A 21377-nucleotide genomic window follows, 5' to 3' on the forward strand; every position below is an offset into this window, starting at 1 on the left:
AACAATTTGACATATGCCTCACTGATTTTTTCCCTTTTCTTTTTTTTCTTTAATTTTATATATACACTCACTGGCCACTTTATTAGGTACACCTTGCTAGTACCGGGTTGGACCCCTTTTTGCCTTCAGAACTGCCTTAATCCTTCATGGCATAGATTCAACAAGGTACTGGAAACATTCCTCAGAGTTTGGTCCATATTGACATGATAGCATCACGCAGTTGCTGCAGATTTGTCGGCTGCACATCCATGATGCGAATCTCCCGGTCCACCACATCCCAAAGGTGCTCTATTGGATTGAGATCTGGTGACTGTGGAGGCCATTTGAGTACAGTGAACTCATTGTCATGTTCAAGAAACCAGTCTGAGATGATTCGAGCTTTATGACATGGCGCGTTATCCTGCTGGAAGTAGCCATCAGAAGATGGGAACACTGTGGTCATAAAGGGATGGACATGGTCAGCAACAATACTCAGGTAGGCTGTGGCGTTGACACGATGCTCAATTGGTACTAAGGGGCCCAAAGTGTGCCAAGAAAATATCCCCCACACCATTACACCACCACCACCAGCCTGAATCGTTGATACAAGGCAGGATGGATCCATGCTTTCATGTTGTTGATGCCAAATTCTGACCCTACCATCCGAATGTCGCAGCAGAAATCGAGACTCATCAGACCAGGCAACGTTTTTCCAATCTTCTATTGTCCAATTTTGGTGAGCCTGTGCGAATTGTAGCCTCAGTTTCCTGTTCTTGGCTGACAGGAGTGGCACCCGGTGTGGTCTTCTGCTGCTGTAGCCCATCTGCCTCAAGGTTCGACGTGTTGTGCGTTCAGAGATGCTCTTCTGCATACCTTGGTTGTAATGAGTGGTTATTTGAGTTACTGTTGCCTTTCTATCAGCTCGAACCAGTCTGGCCATTCTCCTCTGACCTCCGGCTTCAACAAGGCATTTTCGCCCACAGAACTGCCGCTCACTGGATATTTTCTCTTTTTCGGACCATTCTCTGTAAACCCTAGAGATGGTTGTGCATGAAAATCCCAGTAGATCAGCAGTTTCTGAAATACTCAGACCAGCCCATCTGGCACCAACAACCATGCCACGTTCAAAGTCACTTAAATCGCCTTTCTTCCCCATTCTGATGCTCGGTTTGAACTGCAGCAGATCGTCTTGACCATGTCTACATGCCTAAATTCATTGAGTTGCTGCCATGTGATTGGCTGATTAGAAATTTGCGTTAACGAGCAGTTGGACAGGTGTGCCTAATAAATTGGCCGGTGAGTGTATAACTTACTCTAATTAGTTTTTACTTTGGTGTGTGTATATGTGCACGTGTGTGCGCGCATATGTATGTATGTATGTATATATATATATATATATATATATAGCCTACATATACATAGATTTAGATTTGAGATGTTATAAAACTTAAAAACTAAGTTACTCTTTAAGGTTAACATTCATAATAAATTTCATAAGTTCATGTTAATGACAGAAAGGATAGGAAATAGTCCTAAACCAACAAGCAACACCAGCAGGAGATTTAAAGTAATCAGAAGAACGGTTCTCGTCATAGTGTGGACCAGAGCCCTAGAAAGAGAGAGTTATGTCAATGAGGGGTCAGAACGCGAGAGGGTCACGTAGTTCATGTAGCCGCCGAATAGTTCCAAACGAAGCTTGGCGGGTCATTTAAATGAACTGCTTAGCCGCGATTTCTGGTAACTACTAACCAATATTTTCAGATTTTTACTTTTATATATAGATATAGATATATTCCAACGTGACACATATTCTATGCGCATGTGTAGGAATTGACGAGCTGTCACGCTTTAAATTACATCGTTAATTTGATTCAAACGTGCTTGTAAAATGGTCATTAAAATGTCAACTGTAGCGTCTTACCTGTAAATTAACCTTTGATTAATGCGAGAAACATACCTTCGCCATAGAAATCCTATTGCCCTGGGTCGCACGTTGGAACTATCCGGGGCTCCCATTATCTGCCATTGCTGTTAAATAATTGGCCCATTGACGTCTACGGAGTTGACGTAACTCTCTCTTTCTAGGGCTCTGGTGTGGACCTGTTCCGAGTGTTAGAAGAAAGACATTTAATAAGGGTTAAGGGTTGACCATGTGTTCAAGTTGGGCATATGTGTGTTTGGGGTGTTTGGGGTGGGAACTCTCTCATGTACAACATGGTACCAACTTTATTTATTAGATTTAATGCCTTTCCATCATACCTTCCCAAATGGAAGACATAAAAGAAGCAGTGAAAAATGGGGAACCTACCAAACCTGTTAACAGGCTAAAACACAACACACAATGACGGATATCTTAATTGAATGCATTTCATGGAACTGTAGAGGCTTGCATAAACTTACCAAAGTTAAACAGGTTATGAACAGGATAAAACAATTAAAAGCCAAGATAGTATTCTTACAGGAAACACACTTGTTAGCTAATGAGACATCTAAGATAAAACATAGGTGGCCAGGGTATGTCCTATCATCTTCATATTCTGCTAATGCCAGAGGCGTAATGACATTTATACATAAATCCATTACACTACAAATTGAAAGTATTATCGAAGACCACAATGGTAGATTTTTAATCATACAAGGCCGTCTTCTGTCTACACAGATTAATTTGATCAATGTATATGGACCAAATACTGACGATGTCAACTTTCATAACAATTTATTTTTGAGAATCTTAACACTGCCAGGTAAAAACATTATTGCTGGGGATTTCAATTGTGTCCTGGATCCAAGCAAAGATAGATCAGTCGGAGTGGACAATACTCACATGAGATCCAGAAAAACATTACACCATTTTATGAAAGAACTTAATCTTGTGGATATATGGAGAAATTTGAACCCAACAGCGAGAGAGTTCTCCTGTTACTCTAGCACTTATAAATGTTACTCTAGAATAGATTACTTTCTGGTGTCAGCAGAATTATCTAATATTAGAGGATGTCACTATAACAGCATAGTCATTTCAGACCATGCAGCAGTCTCTATGGGCTTTGTGGAGCCAAAGTTGATACGTCAGTCCCCTAAATGGAGATTTCAGACTAAATGGATACAGGATTCAAAATCTCTACAGTTCTTAGGGGAACAAATTGATATTTATTTTGAGATTAACACATCCCAGACATCTGCTACAATTAGATGGGAAGCCTTCAGATCATTTATTAGGGGTCAAATTATAAGCTACACAAGCAGACGATCAAGAGAAACACAGGAAAAATATAGTGAGTTGGAAATACAAATAAGAACACTAGAGAACAGGAGTCACCAGGAGAGGGAGAGCAACAATGACATACACAAACAGTTATTACTACTAAGGACTCAAAACAATGAGATAACATCTTCTAAGGCCGCGGCAAATTTAATGAGACTTAGACAAAATTATTATGATCAAGGGGAAAAGCCTGGTAGGCTTCTTGCATGGCGCATTAAACAACAGCAAACAGAGAGGACAATTACAAAAATAGATGCACACAAGAACGTTACTATTGACCCTCTGGAAATCAACACAGCATTCAGAAATTTCTCCAAAAATCTCTATAAAACTGAATACAATATTAATAGCAATACTCAGACCGAATTCTTAGACCAACTTGATATTCCAAAAATTTCTGAGAAAAGTAATAATACGCTGGATAAACAGTTAAGTATAGCGGAAATATCAGAAGCTATAAGTGCATTGAAGGCAGGGAAAACAGCAGGACCAGATGGCCTTCCAATTGATTTATATAAATATTTCAAAGACAAATTGACAACCCCTCTATATGAGATGTATTTAGAATCCTACTATAATGGCCTTTTACCTGCTTCTATGAGAGAGGCCTTGATTATCCTGCTTCCAAAACCAGGGAAAACTAATACTAAACGTGAGAATATGCGCCCGATAAGCTTAATAAATACAGACAAAAAAATTCTTAGTAAAATATTGGCAAAGACATCGGAGGGTGTACTTCCAAACATCGTGGGGGACGATCAAAATGGGTTCATAAAGGGTAGACAAGGGTTTCATAATGTAATGCTAAGGTACCATCGATTTGATATGCACTTTGTATTCTGTATCAACATTGTGATATGATTTTTTTATTATTATTTTTTTTATGCTTTTGATACGAGAGAATAAGGTTGTGTGGGGTTGGGGGGAGGGTAGCTTCTAGGGGAGGGGAGGAAGATATATTTGTTATAGTGTCATACATTGTGTAAGAATGCTGGCTTTTGTACCTTATTCTGCAATGTGATGAAAAATAAATAAAAACATTGTTGAAAGAAAAAAAATCTATTGAATACTCCAATTTGCCTTCAGCCATGAGACCAGTGCCACATGATGACAGTACCGAAGCCACCAGACGTGGAGCCTAGATGAGGCAGATGAAGATGCCACAATGCATGAACCAGATGTGGAAAACAACACTGATCCAGATGTTGAACCCTTTATGCCTGGTCATCCTCATCTGATAACACAGCCAGAATGAAATCACCTGGTCCGGGACTTAGATTTGTTAAAAGTTAAAGCAGAACTAGGGACTTAGATTTGTTAAAAGTTAAAGTAGAACTACTTGGTTCAAGATTGCAAGGATGGGGTTTGCTGTCACTAGGTACAAAAATTTCTGTCTTTCGGGACCATCAAGAACATTTGACAAACTTAACGCGGGTTGACAACATCTGTTTCTGCACTGACATTGATGGATTGTTCATGGCTTTGGGTTGTGTGCATGGCCCACAACAATGGCTTCTTTTTATAGATTCATCAAAATTAAGCCTGAAAGCTGTTCTGTTACACAGTGGCAATGTCCGCCCTTCAGTACCCACTGGCTATGCAGTACACATGAAAGAAACCTGCAATAACATGGAACTTTTGTTGAAACACATACAGTACAGCTATTATGACTGGAAAATCTGTGATGATCTAAAAGTAATGGCACTGCTACTAGGAATGCAGCTCAGATATAAGAAGTACTATTTCCTTTGTGAATGGGATAGCCGTGCTGAAGAGTCACTTTTCATTAAAAAGAACTGGCTGCTCCATAAGCATTTTGTTCCAGGGCAGAAAATTGTGGTGCATAAACCACTTGTTGACCCAACAAAGATATTTCTGCCTCCTGTTCATATAAAACTTGGATTGATGAAAAAATGTGTCGAAGCAATGAACAAAGGAGGTGATGGATTTCACTATTTGAGACATGTTTCCAAGAATAACTGATGGGCCAAGATTAAGGAAGGCTTTTTTTTTTTGGGGTCCACAGATCAGACAGGTCATCAATGACAGGAAGTTAGAAGATCTGCTAGTGGGGCCAGAGAAAATAGCATGGAAGGCATTTAAGGATGTTGTTGAGAATTTTCTTGGCAACTACAGAGTACCAAACTACATTGAGCTGCTTTTCAACATGCTTAAAAAATACAAAACCATGAAGTGAAACATGTAATTGAAAATTCATTTTCTGCATTCACACTTGGACTTCTTCCCTGCTGATCTTAGTGCAGTCAAGTGATGAACACAGTGAAAGGTTTCACCAGGACATTGCGACCATGGAAAAGAGGTATCAGGGCAACTGGAATCATCAATACTGACGGACACTGACATGAGAGGCAACAGATGCTGAGTACAAACGAAAATCAGCTGTAAAACATTTTAAGCTCAGTTGAACTAACACAATATGTCAGCATCGTTATGCGATTAAACATGTTAAATTCAATCAAGTTATTTTAATGTTTCACCAAATTACTATGTGATACAGCAAATCTGAAATTATTTTTGCGTTCAGCTTGGCGTTGTCTATCATAATCTCTTAATGTTTTTCAGGAAGCAGAATGTTTGAAAAAAATTTGTTGTCCAGTTGATTACTCTGTTATAACAAGACTCTTTATAGCAGTGACATCTGTTGTTTGTACATGCTTACCTCCAATGCCCTGTGGTTCCATTTATTTCTTCAGTTTTATTTTTGTTTTGTTTTTTGCGGTTTTGTTTCCTTTTTTTGTGTGAGTGATGTCTGCAAGGGTAAAAGCTGCTGTGTAACAGCCAAATTCTTCATGTACATAGGCACACTTGGCCAATAAAGTCGATTCTGAAACTCTTAGTGTAGATTTGAAATATAAAAAAAATGCTTTTAAGATTTTGGTATTCATGAATTAATCATTTTCCTGAATACACCAGCAATACAAAGCATGCAAATCCTCAGAATTGTAGCTTTAAACAATTCCTCTGGTCTTTGCAGCTGGACTCTGAGTCAGAGAGCACCGCCACCACCATGGACATCTATGAAAGGGAGGCACGTCTGCTGATTGACTACTCTGGCCTGGAAATACAGCTCAAAGTGAGTTCTTAGTTTCAAAGGTTCTTCTCAGCAGGTAACACTAAAAAAAATTTTCACCGACAATGTCAGTAGCATGCCTCATGCATAGAGTAACTGTGTATGTGCTAATGTTCATGTGAATGTCTACTACTTTCAGCTGCTCTCATTAGGGGTTGCCACAGCGGATCATCCGTTTCCATCTCTTCCTGTCCTCTACATCTTCCTCTGTCACATCAACCACCTGCATGTCCTCCCTCACCACATCCATAAACCTCCTCTTTGGCCTTCCTCTTTTCCTTTTCCCTGGCAGCTCCATATTCAGCATCCTTCTCCCAATATACTCAGCATAGCTCCTCCGCACATGTCCAAACCATCTCAATCTTGCCTCTCTTGCTTTGTCTCCAAACCATCCAACCTGAGCTGTTCCTCTACTATACTCGTTGCTAATCCTGTCCTCCTTTGTCACTCCCAGTGAAAATCTTAGTTGCATTTGCAATTACCTACCACTTTAGAATTTACCAGTGTTTATGTTGGATTTGATTTTACCTACCACTTCAGAAAAAAGCAACTCCATTTATGCTCGCTCCCCTTCTGTAGCTATCAAGATGCTGACGATAAATACCGTGATTATGAGTTTATTGACGTCTACATGCATGATCCCACTGAGGGGAGGGGATGCGAATGGAAAAAAAGTATTTGTTGAATTTGAGATTGGGGCCGTGGGGTGACATTACCTTCTGATTTGTTGAGTTTCTTGATGGCATCAGCTGGAAGGAAGGTGCCATGCCATTGTTCCAACGGCCCATTATTCCCGAAACCCCAAAAGTCCTAAAAATGTTCCATTGGACTGAAAGCCCATTTGGCCGTACGGCCCGTCATGAAATTTCCCAACCCAATTTCCCCTCGGGGATGAATAAAGTATTCTGATTCTGATTCTGATTTATCGCAAAAACAAAAGCCCACTGCGCAGAAGGCCTGTTGTTCCGAAATACACACTTTCCCTGCCCTGGAGCTGTTAGTTCAGTGACTGCCGGTGTTACACCAAAATCTGTGACCTGCCAGATTATGTGTCCCTGCCCTTAAAATGTGGTATTTTGGCTGTTCCCCCAGATGCTAATCCAAATCTTAACCCCACGAACCCCCTGTCAAAATTTAACCGTCTCCAACAGTATGCCTGATCTTAATCATTTCTAATCTCATATCTAAATATAATCACATCGATCTGACTTCTGTAGGATCACAGATTTCAGTGTAACACCTGCCCAGTCTCATTGTGAATCACTGATCTGAACTCGTTAGAGATAAATACAAGAAAATTCGTATTTCTGGTAAAGTGAAGATGACATTTTCACAAGTGTTTTTAATGTTAAACCTCCTGTTCACGCAAATTATTAGTAGGCTAAATGTTTAACGTAGTAAAAGCTTTGGGTTTGCACATCAAAATAAACCAAGATTCACACCGCTTCCGGTGTGGAAAGATGGCGGCACGAATTCACGTTTGCAGCGGCCTCACCCAGTACCGGTGTGGGAAGATGGCGGCACGAATTCACGTTTGCGGCGGCCTCACCCAGTACTGTCCATGCAGTGTCTTTGTTCACGTCTGCGTTTAAGTTTTGTCTTCGTTTGATGACTACGAGAGCTGGTGCTGGATCGGCTGGGAGAACTTGGTCTCTACTGTGTCTTGTGGGCCCAGGGACCACGGCCTTGCCTGGAGCTGCAACCAAGGAGGTAACACTGAGAGCAGTCTGACAGGACGTGGAAATGGGGCAGGCTAAGCTAACTGCTAGCCTATTAGACTGGCACTTCCGATAACACCGAGGCGAGGGTGTCTGGCTGGGAGAGCTGGCGTTGGATCGGCTGGGGGAGCCTGGCCTACTGCATCCGGTGAGCCCAAGGTCCACGGCCCCTGCCTGAAGCTGCGCCCGAGGAGGAAACACCAAGGGCGGTCTGACAGGATGCGGAAGTGGTGCAGGCTAAGGTAACTGCTAGCCCATGCAGACCGACAGTCATCCTGGCTGGCATTCGTTCCCTTGGACAGTGATCTTTTTGTTGTTGTTTATTTTGAATATATATGTGTTAGTTTAGTGTTAGCATGTGCTTTCTCTAAGTTATTGTAGTTTTTGGATGTGTTTTTGTCTTTGTGTTGCACTGCTGTGGGTTGGGGGAAACGATATTTCATTTCATTTCATGTACTTCCGTACATGAAATGAAATAACAAATAGTGTTCCTGATACCTGATATTAAGGGCAAAAACCTACAGGGAGAGTGTGTATTTTTGAAACAATGAGCCTTTGGAGCAGGGGCTTTTGTTTATGGAATAACGGGCTGTCGGACAAATGGACTTTCAGTCCAGTGGGACATTTTTTGAACTGTTGGGGTTTCACAATAATGGGCCGTCGGAACAATGGGCAGTCTCCGCAAGGAACGCCAGGTTGCAGCACACAAAAGACGTTTTCATGTATTAAACTGCAAATCAGATTTGTTTACTTAATCGAAGGTGCTGGAACACTGTTCTGGATCGTTCCGGCCCACTTTAACTTCATATACAGTGCCATGAAAAAGTATTCGCCCCTTCCTGAATTCCTCTTTTTTGCATATTTGTCGCACCGAGTGGTATCAGTTCTTCATAGAAAATGTAACATAAGACAAGGAGAACTTGAGTAAACAAAATAGTTGTTTTTAAATTATCATTTCATTTATTGAAGGAAAAATAGTTACTCAACATCTATATCACCCACATGAAAAAGTAATTGCCCCCCTGAACTTAATACCTGGTGCTACCTTTAACAGCAACAACTACAACAAAATGCTTCCTTTAACTGGAGATCAGACTTCCACATCACTGTGGAGGAATTTTGGCCCACTCGTCTTTGCAGAATTGCTATAATTCAGTGACATTGGGGGATTTTTGAGCATGAACTGCTTGTTTAAGGTCCTGCCACAGGAACTTGATGGGGTTTAAGTCAGGACTTGGTCTAGGCTATGCCAAAACTTAATTTTGTTTCTTTTAAGCCATTCTGAGGTGAACTTGCTCTTGTTCTGAATCATTGTCCTGCTGCATAGCTCAATTACGCTTGACCTTCTGATCATGGACTAATGACCAGACATTCTCGTTCAGAATTTTTTGGTTGAGAGCAGAATTCATAGTTCTTTCAATGCTGGCAAGTATTCCAGGCCCTGAAACAGCAAAGCATCCCCACACCATCACACTACCACCACCATGATTTACTGTTGGTACAATGTTCTTGTCGTGAAATGCTGTATTTGCTTTACACCAGACATAATGGGACATGAGTCTTCCAAAGACTTACACTTTACTGTCAGCAGAAAGTTATTCCAAAAGGCCTGGGGGTCATCGGTGTGCTTTTTTTTTGCAAATGTGAGACAAGCACAAAAGTTTCTTAGTTAGCAGTGGTTTGCATCTTGCAACTCTCCCATGCATTCCATTTTTGCCCAGTCTCTTTCACATTGTCGAATCATGAATGATGACCGTAGCTGAGGCTAGAGAGGCCTGCAAGTTCTTTGGATGCTGTCAATCAAGTTGCATTTTTTATAGCGCTTTTCTAGCTGCAACAGCCACTCAAAGTGCTGTCATGTCAAAGCGCTGTCAACAAAGCATCTTGTCCTGCTTCTTTTTTTCTTTTTTTTAAATTTTATTTTGTAGCTCCCTGGATGAGTTGTTGCTGCACCCTTGGAAGAAATTTGGTCATCTGGCCACGCCTGAGAACATTCACCACTGTTCCAAGTTTTCTCCATTAGGAGACAGTGGCGTAACTGGTTCACTGGAGTCCCAGAGCCTTAGAAATGGCTTTGTAAACCCATTTCAGACTGATGTATCAGCAACTTTTTTTTCTCAGTTCTTCTGGAATTTATTTTGATGGTGGCATGGTGTGCTGCTTGTTGAGACCTTGTAGCCTACTTAACATTGATGGTAAGGTTCTATATAAATCAATAGCAGAGGTACCTGGCATTGCCAGTGGAAATGTTCCCACCAAAGCAACCAACACAATCTGATCTTTACGATATAATCGATGATGAAATATAGGATAATTTATGATATGATACATGTGATAAACGAATGTCGAATAAACGAATGTTATAATTTTCAATCCATTCATCAAGCTTTTTTGCAAATGTGTGTATTAGTCGCTCAGTGCTCAAGCACCTCAGGGTAAACCAAACCACGTTGCGTGTCTTACTATTTGGTGCTAGGATAGAAAGCTTTTCTGCACTACCAGTTCTGGAGGCAGCTACATGCAACTGGCCATGTGAGAAACATGGAGCAGAAAGATTTACTCCAGTAGTTTTAAAAGTCTTGTGTTGGTTTATGGTAAACTTCAAAAATCAAATGTTCCCCATCACCAATTGCAATTTCACAGTCTAAGAAGCCTAACCTGTCATTTTACAAACCCACCAAATTGTAGTCCAGTATTTCAATTTCTTTTTTTTTTAAGTTGTATGTGGTCCATCTGGAGGTCACGTTTTGTTTTTTTGCTTGCTTCTCCAGATGGAAAAGGTTTAAAGCCGCATAAGCTAAGTTCAGCCGTAGTGACATAGTAGTATTTCCATGAGTAATGGGGGAGATGTTTTTTTTGTGGACACTACACTCCATCGCCACTCGGTGGCACTGAGACGATGGATGGCGGAGAGGGACTGCTGTAAGGGGACAGAAGAAGCAGAGCCAGCAAAATAAACTAAATTTCGTAAATAAATCAAAATTTTTACTTGGTTTTTAAGATATTTTTCGAACTGTGCAATCCTTGGAAAGACAAACTGTGGATGGATACTGGTTGAATATTGGGCAGCTGGCTGATTCATGCTATGCACTCTGAAGTAGCTAGTTAGTCCATGGGCCAGACGATATTTCGGTACACTCAAGGTGGCAAAACTTACTTATAATTTTTGAAAGGATCCATGTCTGTAGATGATATTTTGGTATGATAACCATTCCTGAGTGGCAGCTGTATCACAGTTATCAGCTCATGAAGTTAACCACCCGCTAAACTAAATTGCATTTTAGACGCTGGTGCATATCCTGGTTTAGCCTCATGGTCAGGACATTTTTCAATGTTCTATAATATTGTCTTTGGTATCATTTTAAAGGGAACCTTCTTAGCTTTCATTCAAGCCCTGTTGTGGATATTTCTCACAAATATAGAGGTCACTTGAGCTCTTCAACCCGTCAATAACGCACATCTTTCTGCAATTTTCGCCTAAACTATATACTTTCTTTTAGCCCTGTGGCATCTAGGAATATCAGGGACACAAAAAACAAAAACTGGAATACTCACAGGACTGTAAAGATTCAGGAAATGTATAATATACCCATACTATTTCATTGTGTGAGGTGATTGTGAGCCTTAAATGAGAACTAGACCAAAGCCAGTTAGGTCACAAACTGGTCTCTATACATTTGTTTAAATACACAATCAAAATACATGATAAAAAGGAATACCATAGTGAGGTAATGAACTATTTTAATATTTTAAACAACATTGACATTTACATATACTTAGTCAATGATACATGTAATCCCATATCATTAGTGGGTATATGTAATGGTAATGGGTAGGGTAATGGGTATATGTGAATATGGTTACATTATTGTTATCAAGCTCTGGGTAACCAAGTCCAGAATCAACATCCTGTGCATCAATAGACTACTACCACAGTAATACCATCAGAATCATCACACTGTCATTCATCGAACTGCTCGTTTCTCTCATCATCTGACTCCCCAAGTTCAAAGTCCAGTTCTGGACCATCCTGCTGTTTTTGGTTACTGCAGGTCTGTAACCTGCACATGTCTGTGCATGGAAGTCCATTTGACAGGCACATGCAGCTTGGCATTTTGCATGAATGCACACACTTGCATGTTAGCATTTCCAAGACCACATCTGGTGCAGGTGGGGAGCGCATCCAGTAAATGGCCAGCTTGCCTTCATCGTCTGTCCATCCATACTCAGTAGGGCTTGGCACCACAGGGTTAGCCTGCAGACAGCACTTCCATATTGCTGCCTGATAGTTGGCTCGTTGAACATGCATAAAGAGACAGTCTCTACATGGTGGCAGCTGGCTGGACTCAACCTCTCCCCTTTTGGTGCAGAAGAGCTGGTAACGCAGTTTGTTCACCTCAGCAGTGCTGCTATTAGCAACATACATCCGACAGGTGAACTGCTCAATTTTCTGGAACAGCTCATCACTCACATTCCATGTCTGTCCCAGTTGACTAAAAGTCTCTTGGCAGGAAGTGTGCTTTCTCACTATCTTCAGGGCATTCAGCTTCCCTCGACCAGCGAATGCACTGACAGTGTCGCAGCCTGTGAAGGCATGTAAGCCAATTAGGCTGTCACAGATGCTGTCTCCAAGTGAACTTGCCAGTTTGGTGATGTCGACAAACCGTGTGCGGTTCTGAGTCCCACACTTCTGGTAGATGGGACAGGTGATGTCCTTCTGGAAGCCAAGACAAAGCACCATGACATCAGTGTCCTCAGCTGTGATGATAACTGACTTTGAGCCCGCATTTACTGCATGCAATGCATTCCGGAGCAGACGGGTGTCAGCTTCTTCATGTGTGGAGTGCAGTTCTGCTGCTTCCTCACACCACAGGTCATGTACAACACCTTGCCATGCAGCATAGCTCTGTATCGTGGGAGTTTCCACTCTTCCACCAGAAACTTGATGAGACTGGTCTTGTTGGAGGAACTGCACAGAAATTTTCTCCACTGCTGGATGTGGTGTCCCCCTGCAAGATTCTTGTACTGGAGAGTGATGTCTCCACCCCGGTTCAGTCGTTCAGCATCTTTGATCGAAGTCTGGTGATAGACATCAAAAACAACATCAATCCTCCCACTCTGTGCTCCCTCATGGAGGACCTGGGTCAAGGCTGACTCTGCCACCTGTGCAAAGGTTTTGTTGTTGCCATTCATTTTTTGGACCAGGCTCATCCCATCAATGATGGAAGTAGATGGGATTGGGATGTCTTCTGCAGGAGATACATTCTTTTCAAGCTCTCTGGCAAGTGCAGCCTTGTTTGTTTTTCGTAAGGACCCATCAGCATTTGCCAGTGCCCATGGTAGTGGGCCCAATGGGTAGGCAAGGACATCCTTCAGATTCACCTACCTGCTTTCAGCCACCAGGATCATGTGACTGAAAAGGTTTCTATCTGCCTTCAGAACCACATCCTGTGCTTTCTTTCCATGAGCTTGTTTTGTGCTGACATTGGAGAATGTTTTCAGACTTTGCTTGGTCATCTTGACGTGGAATTTCACAGGTGGTGGGTCTGCATCTAACCTTGTTTGCTGGAATGCTTGGTAGGCCTCTTCTCCTTTCTCAAGAGCTCTCAAGAGATCTATGGTCACATCAGGTGGAGCCATGTTGCCAGTGGAGAGGCTAACCAAATCAATCTCTCAGGGGACATAGGATTGAGCCAGTTATTCTCCATAAGGTCCATGAGAGACTGGACATCTGCTTCATCTCTCTTGATCCTTGGACTCTGTAGATCTGGATGAGACCATTTGCACCTGCCTTGACCTGTCAGGTCTCTCAGCTGTCTGAGGTACATGCTTCTATACTCAGCTGTGAGATAATATTTGGTCACAGCTCCTGGCTTCAAGCTGAATCCCTTTGTCCCTCCAGCTGTTTGGGTGTCTTTGTTCACCGTTTCTTCTATAGCTTGGTCAACAGGGATTCGGCCAAAGGAATTGGTGGAGCCCAGTTGGACTGAGTAGCATCCAGTCTCCCTCTCTGGATGCTCGGATGAGCCCCAACAAGATTTCAACCATGTCCAAATTGGACATCCAGAAGTTCGAGAGGCTGCCGTTTCCACCTCTAAGGAACTCACGGTAGACTTCAAATAGATCCATGATGCGTGTACAAGAGCTGTTCTCGAGGACCTCCTTCAAAGCATGTTGTGAGACTTCTTTCCCAAGGCTGTCAATGGTCTTCAGTGTCTCATTCAGGTGAACCATGTCATTCCTGTGAGTTTCTTCCAACCAGGACAGGAAACCATTCAAGGTCAGTCGCATGAGAGCCTCATACAGGAGCTTGTGTAGTCGCACTGCCCTGTTGTACTTGCGGCCATCCATAACACCAGCAATTGAGCCTTCTGCAATCATGCCAGACTCAATGCAGAGGTCTTTGAGTCCAGCATCTTGGAAACGCTTTCCTATTATTGCCAGCAGTGTGCAGATGGTGTGGAATACCCCAAGCCTAACGATGATATCATGGAACTTGTCATGGTGTTTCCATGTGATCTCGACAGCCTTCGCATACAGGGCTTGGTCAAAGACACAGACAATCTTCCTCAGGCCTAAGCACTGCATGATGCTCAGTGACTGGTTAAGCACCTCATTGACAGTAGACATTTGTGTCGCTGGAGCATTGATGGTAGGCAGATAGCCTATATTGTCGGGGATGACCGTCATCTCTCCTCGAGTCAGGATGTTGAAGCCTGTCCAGCTGCTGACTGACTGTTCTTCTTGTTGTGACATGCGTGCTAGGACCCAAAGAAGGTTTTTCTCTCTGGCAAGCTTAGTATTGGCTGCAGTATCGGCATCTGACTTTTTGCTTTGTGGTGGCCCTACCCGTTGTCCAGCATTGTAAGTTGGTAACATTGGTGGGGGTCCATCAATGCTTCTCTTCTTTGTTTTGGGAACAGTGGGCATGGGTTGGACAGGAAGTGGGTTGACTGGCTTTGCTTGCACAGCAATCCCATTGACTCTGTGAGATGTTCCCTCACCACTGACAGTTTCTTCAAGACGGTCGATATTGTCCCAGGCTAAAGTTGTGAATATGCCAGGATGGATGTTAGCTATAAGAGCAATGCCACTCCCTGATGATGAGAGTTTCTGGAGACACAGGGCAGTGTTGATCTCTTCCATCTGTGAATAGGACACACTGTGACCAAGTCGGTTGAGGATGTTTATCAACTCTACATTTCCTGTCAACGATTTGACACTGAATGGCAGAACAATGTGCTTGGAAGGCTTGGTATTTCCACATGTCACTGCATATACTATGTCATGGCCAAATGACTGCAGAAGGCACTGCACTCTCTGGGATGCATGATCAGGATCATTTGAGCCTGTGAGTAGAGAGTACAGGAAGATAATGAGCGACTCTGGAATGGTAGGACATTCTGCTTCTGGTTTGACTTCAGGCGGCCAGGTTTGAGGAACAGCTTGACTTTTAATGTCTGCTCTCAATTTGATGGCTGCTTTGGCTATAACATCTTGTGCACTGACACTTTTCAGGGTCTGCAGCTCCCTTTTGAGAGACTGATTTTCTTTGGCAAGTTCCCTCATGGACAAGTTATCGGGATAGAGGAGGAATTTTCCTTTCTCATCAGGGAATATCTGCAAGGCTCCAGCAAACTCACTCTCCAGGTTTCGCCTTATGTGCTTCTTGGTTGATTCCTTGACTTGGGCAATGCCTTGGGAGTTCATTGAAGCTACCAGTCTAGAAGAGAGATCAGTCATTGTCATCACTTGAGGATTGCCAAAAAGCTCCATCCTGATGAAGAGGAACAGCTCATTGTATGCCTTATTCACAGCAGCTTCATACTGGGCTGCAGCATCATCATCTTCATTGCTGGCAACCTCTCCTTTGGAAACCTCTTCTTTGGTGTAAAGTCTATAGCATGACCTGTGGTAGTGCCCTTCAGCTGCTACAAGGTCTCTACTCACAATGGCAAGGATTCTGCTGTCCCTTTTCTTTGTGGCTGCACTCCTGATCTTTGCATCAGCTCGCAGTTCTCGACACTGCACCAGTACTTCTCTCGTATTCTGTCTCTTGGAATATTTGCTGTTTTTCTGACAAAATATGCACTCTGCATCATAAGTCCTAGATGTACTTGGAGCATGTTGAGCTACTCTCTTAGATTGTTTCTCTTCAGCAGAGACACAACTTTTCTTTTCTTTTGCAAGGAGGCCATCAAGAATTTGCTTCATAGTGAAGATACTGTGACACTTTCTGTGGTAGTAGATTGCTGGAATCTGTCCCTCAGGAATGTCTTTTGCCAGTTTCAAAACTGGTGCATGATTTCGTGTCTGAGCTGCCCTGAGCAGAGTTCTCCATGAGTCGACACTTTGTAGTGAAACCAGCTTATCTGTATCATCAGAACAGTGGATAATGCACTCCACCCGTGGGCGCTTTGGTATTGGGTAAAAACTTGCTTGTTCACCAGTGGCCATATTCAGTCAGTTTTCACCTGCCACATACAAACAAATACATGTAACTTAGGTGTATGAACACTACTAAAACAAAGTGTACTTTGCTTCACCAGCGTCATATTACCATTATTTATCTTACATAGCCACAAATAGATACATTACCTAGTTGCTATGCAACAGCTGTATTTTGTCCACATGAGGCCGCTAAAATCAACACAAGATGAAAGTTCCTCGTAGCCACTTTAACTAATCATATTAACATATACATTAAAAGAACATGCTAACATTATGGGAAATTAGCTTACAATCTTCTCCAGAGTGAGACAAGAAGATAGATACCAGTTTCCTCTATATGTGTTTAGTAGAAAGCTATCTGGCTGCACGTTAGCCTAGCTTAGCACAATGAATGGAAGTACACAATACTGGTTATCCTTGGTTGTTGGCCAACTAAGAACTGTCCCAGAGTTTAAAGCTAGGCTAATCAGTACCAGGGGTGTTGAAATGCTATATTTGTAAAAATCTGGGCAAATACACAATCGTGAGAGGCACAGAAACAGGTTTCCTGAAAGAAAAATGAAATAGCTGCTCATCTGGAAAGGTTATCATGTATTATTTTACTTCTGTTAGTGTACCAAATAAAATGGCACCAGTGAAGTTGTGTCCCCTTGGGTGATATCGATATCTGGTCTGACCCATGGACTAACTGGCTTTGGTCTAGTTAGTTTCTTAGTAATAATGCCCTTCTAATTTAAGGTTCACAATCACCTCACACAATGAAATAGTATGGGTATATTATACATTTCCTGAATCTTTACAGTCCTGTGAGTATTCCAGTGTTTGTGTTTTGTGTCCCTGATATTCCTAGATGCCACAGGGCTAAAAGAAAGTATATAGTTTAGGCGAACATTGCAGAAAGATGTGTGTTATTGACGGGTTGAAGAGCTCAAGTGACCTCTATATTTGTGAGAAATATCCACAACAGGGCTTGAATGAAAGCTAAGAAGGTCCCCTTTAAAATGATACCAAAGACAATATTATAGAACATTGAAAAATGTCCTGACCATGAGGCTAAACCAGGATATGCACCAGCGTCTAAAATGCAATTTAGTTTAGCGGGCGGTTAACTTCATGAGCTGATAACTGTGATACAGCTGCCACTCAGGAATGGTTATCATACCAAAATATCATCTACAGACATGGATCCTTTCAAAAATTATATGTAAGTTTTGCCACCTTGAGTGTACTGAAATAGGAAATTTTGGGCTCTGGCCCATGGACTAAGTGTGGTGCTTGACAAAAGTAGGAGTGATGTTCAGTCCATCCCTAGCTGTGTGAATGGGATTTTGCTCGCTGCCGTGGTGTGGTGGAGCTTGAGGAACCTCATGTGGCTGATTGGGTGTGGTGTTAGACTCAACATGGAGCAATGACTGCTGACTAGAGTGCATTCTAGGGTGGCATTCAACATAGTCACTTGTCCTTTTCTCTCTGGAGTCATGGGGAATACCTGCGATTTCCACTGAGCCTGCTTTAGATCCCAGTTCTGCTACAGCTGATTCCAGAATCAATGCTTCAGCTAATGCAGCTGCAACCTCTTCCTCTTCCTTCAATGTGGTTAGAGCAGTCTCCATGCGTGCCTCCTCTACTTTCAACTAGGCTTTTTCAACCATGAGCTCGGTTTCTCATTTAACAAAGGTGGATCGGGCACGTGCTGCCTCGGCCTTGGCATGTGCTTTAGCTGCTGCTAGGCTTGCTGAAGATTTGCTAGAACTGTCAGATGAAGCAACAACAGACCTGGTCACATACAACTTAATAGATGGAGGCTGAGATGGAGCCTTCCGTTGATCTTCTGTGTTTCCCTTGTTGTCCATCTTGTATATGCTGTACACCTCTTATTTGGTATGAAGAGCACACGTAAGATGAAGCAGGGCAGTAAACGAAGAGCAGCTGTCTTTGTTTGCTGTAATTGCTGTGTCGAGCCCGCCGTGATGCTGTTCTTTCACTGTTCTGTCCCCTGCATATGTGGCTCTACACGAAGTGACAGATAGCTAAACAAATGTGCTAGTCACTATAAGGGTTAATGATGACTCAGACGTGAAAGTAAATTTGAAGGCTGTTTACTTTTTAATCTTCGTCAAGTTGCGTTCTTACAATGCCAAAAACTCTGTGAAACTAAATAAATACAGAAGAAAATGTTCTTAATGTACATAAAAAGTGTAGAAATTCATCAATCCTTATCTATAAAGATGTAACATATAATATAAATTTACGAACAAAGCTTCTCCAAGGCTCAACACCGGTGGATGCAATGGATTAAACAAAGAATGCTCTGAAGCACATTACCGTGCAGATCTCAAAAGCAAGATGGCTGGCCTGAACTATGACCCTAACCATGTGATCGCAAATGACCAATAGGACACGGACTTTAAACTGCACGCAGTCTTTAGAATAACCAGTAGGAGGCACTACGGTGCTCTTCACCTACATGTATAATGTTACATATATAGTGTTTCTTTTAACAAAGTTATAAATATATATATATATATAACTTTGTTAAAAGAAACACTCAATGGTGTGTGCGTGTGTGTGTGTGTGTGTATATATATATATATATATATATATATATATATATATATATATATAAAACTTTGTTAAAAGAGACACTAGGGAAAGTGCTCAACAAGCAAGGAGCAAAATAATCCAGTTAGTCAAATAAATTATTTATGAGATAGTACAAGCCTGTTTCATGCCATAAGCAATCATCAGCTGTCAAAAGATTGACAGTCGCATTCTCCCAGCTTTTGTTGCTAAAACTGTGTGGAAACAATTCGAGTTTAAAAAAAAGTTCATTGCAGAACCAACCCAAAGTCTTTAGGGCGGGGCCGTCACATTGGGGCGGTGACATGCAGAAGTTTTGTGCTTGTAAACACTGTCGTACCAGCAACACTTGTGTTATAGGATGGCTCAGGCACAGTCACAGAAGACAACTAGACAAACAATACACAATCCGCGAGCTAACATTAATTATGGTTTCAAACTCACCATTGCACTACAGTGTGTATTTCGTCAACAGCCACTCCAACCAGCCGCTGCCGAAATAACAGTGTTTGTAGAAGCTGTCTCCACTTTGCTTGGCCAACAAAAGTTTCTGGTGTGCCAAACACAAGGACGAAATTACCGGCAGCGATCTGGTCATCGATGTCCTTGCTTTGTCCCGCGTATGCAGCAGGAATGCCTTTTGCTTTCAAAAACTGCAGCTGCTCCTCCATTATTGTCAGCAAAAGGCATATGACCAGCACCATAGATTTCTGTCCATGCGGACAACAAGTCGCTGAGAGTTGGCCAGGCTTGATAGACCAAGCTTTTCCCGTAACCAGTTGGTAAACAAGCAAAAACGTCTTTCTTGTCCTGGGTTCAAAGTTTTAAACAAAGCCGCTGTAAATCCTTATTGCACCATTCTTGTGGACTGAGCACACTTTCGATAAAACTGAATCAAATTATCTAACGTTACTCGGGACATCCATTTTCAATGTTTTAAAAAGCTCTCCCCGCATTACAAAGTGATTTGTTATATCTCCAGTTTGTTTCACTATGGAGGAGGATGGCGAGAGAGCATAGTTTCTGGTAAGGCGTGTCCTTGACATGATGTAAGGGGCATAGCAATAGGCGTAGGCTTGTTAGCGGCTGTCCTTGCCGCCGTTCTAACAACTATCTTGCATTTAGAAATCCCCAGACGATTGGTAGGCGGAGATCTCCGATTGTCTGGTATCGCGAGACTAGGGTTTGCCACACATGTAGGCATCGGTAGCCTGTACCTTTCAGCCTACATCACAAGACGCTTCAGCAACCATATATATACACTCACTGGCCACTTTATTAGGTACACCTTGCTAGTACCGGGTTGGACCTCCTTTTGCCTTCAGAACTGCCTTAATCCTTCGTGGCATAGATTCAACAAGGTACTGGAAACATTCCTCAGAGAGTTTGGTCCATATTGACATGATAGCATCACGCAGTTGCTGCAGATTTGTCGGCTGCACATCCATGATGCGAATCTCCCGGTCCACCACATCCCAAAGGTGCTCTATTGGATTGAGATCTGGTGACTGTGGAGGCCATTTGAGTACAGTGAACTCATTGTCATGTTCAAGAAACCAGTCTGAGATGATTCGAGCTTTATGACATGGCGCGTTATCCTGCTGGAAGTAGCCATCAAAAGATGGGAACACTGTGGTCATAAAGGGATGGACATGGTCAGCAACAATACTCAGGTAGGCTGTGGCGTTGACACGATGCTCAATTGGTACTAAGGGGCCCAAAGTGTGCCAAGAAAATATCCCCCACACCATTACACCACCACCACCAGCCTGAACCGTTGATACAAGGCAGGATGGATCCCTGCTTTCATGTTGTTGACGCCAAATTCTGACCCTACCATCCGAATGTCGCAGCAGAAATCGAGACTCATCAGACCAGGCAACGTTTTTCCAATCTTCCATTGTCCAATTTTGGTGAGCCTGTGCGAATTGTAGCCTCAGTTTCCTGTTCTTAGCTGACAGGAGCGGCACCCGGTGTGGTCTTCTGCTGCTGTAGCCCATCTGCCTCAAGGTTCGACGTGTTGTGCGTTCAGAGATGCTCTTCTGCATACCTCGGTTGTAATGAGTGGTTATTTGAGTTACTGTTGCCTTTCTATCAGCTCGAACCAGTCTGGCCATTCTCCTCTGACCTCCGGCATCAACAAGGCATTTTCGCCCACAGAACTGCCGCTCACTGGATATTTTCTCTTTTTCGGACCATTCTCTGTAAACCCTAGAGATGGTTGTGCGTGAAAATCCCAGTAGATCAGCAGTTTCTGAAATACTCAGACCAGCCCGTCTGGCACCAACAACCA

The 21377-nt window shown here is 42.5% G+C and overlaps 1 protein-coding gene across 1 annotated transcript in view; it reads left to right on the plus strand.

Annotated features, from left to right (window-relative positions):
* smc1b (structural maintenance of chromosomes 1B) overlaps positions 1-21377 on the plus strand; it is a 229085-nt gene that overhangs the window by 158523 nt on the left and 49185 nt on the right. The window contains exon 19 of the mRNA XM_056282390.1: positions 6240-6338. Within this exon, the coding sequence (XP_056138365.1) occupies positions 6240-6338 (99 nt within the window). The remainder of the gene's footprint in view (positions 1-6239; positions 6339-21377) is intronic.

Source organism: Lampris incognitus, chromosome 6 (genome assembly GCF_029633865.1).
Source record: "Lampris incognitus isolate fLamInc1 chromosome 6, fLamInc1.hap2, whole genome shotgun sequence".
Lineage (NCBI taxonomy): Eukaryota > Metazoa > Chordata > Actinopteri > Lampriformes > Lampridae > Lampris > Lampris incognitus.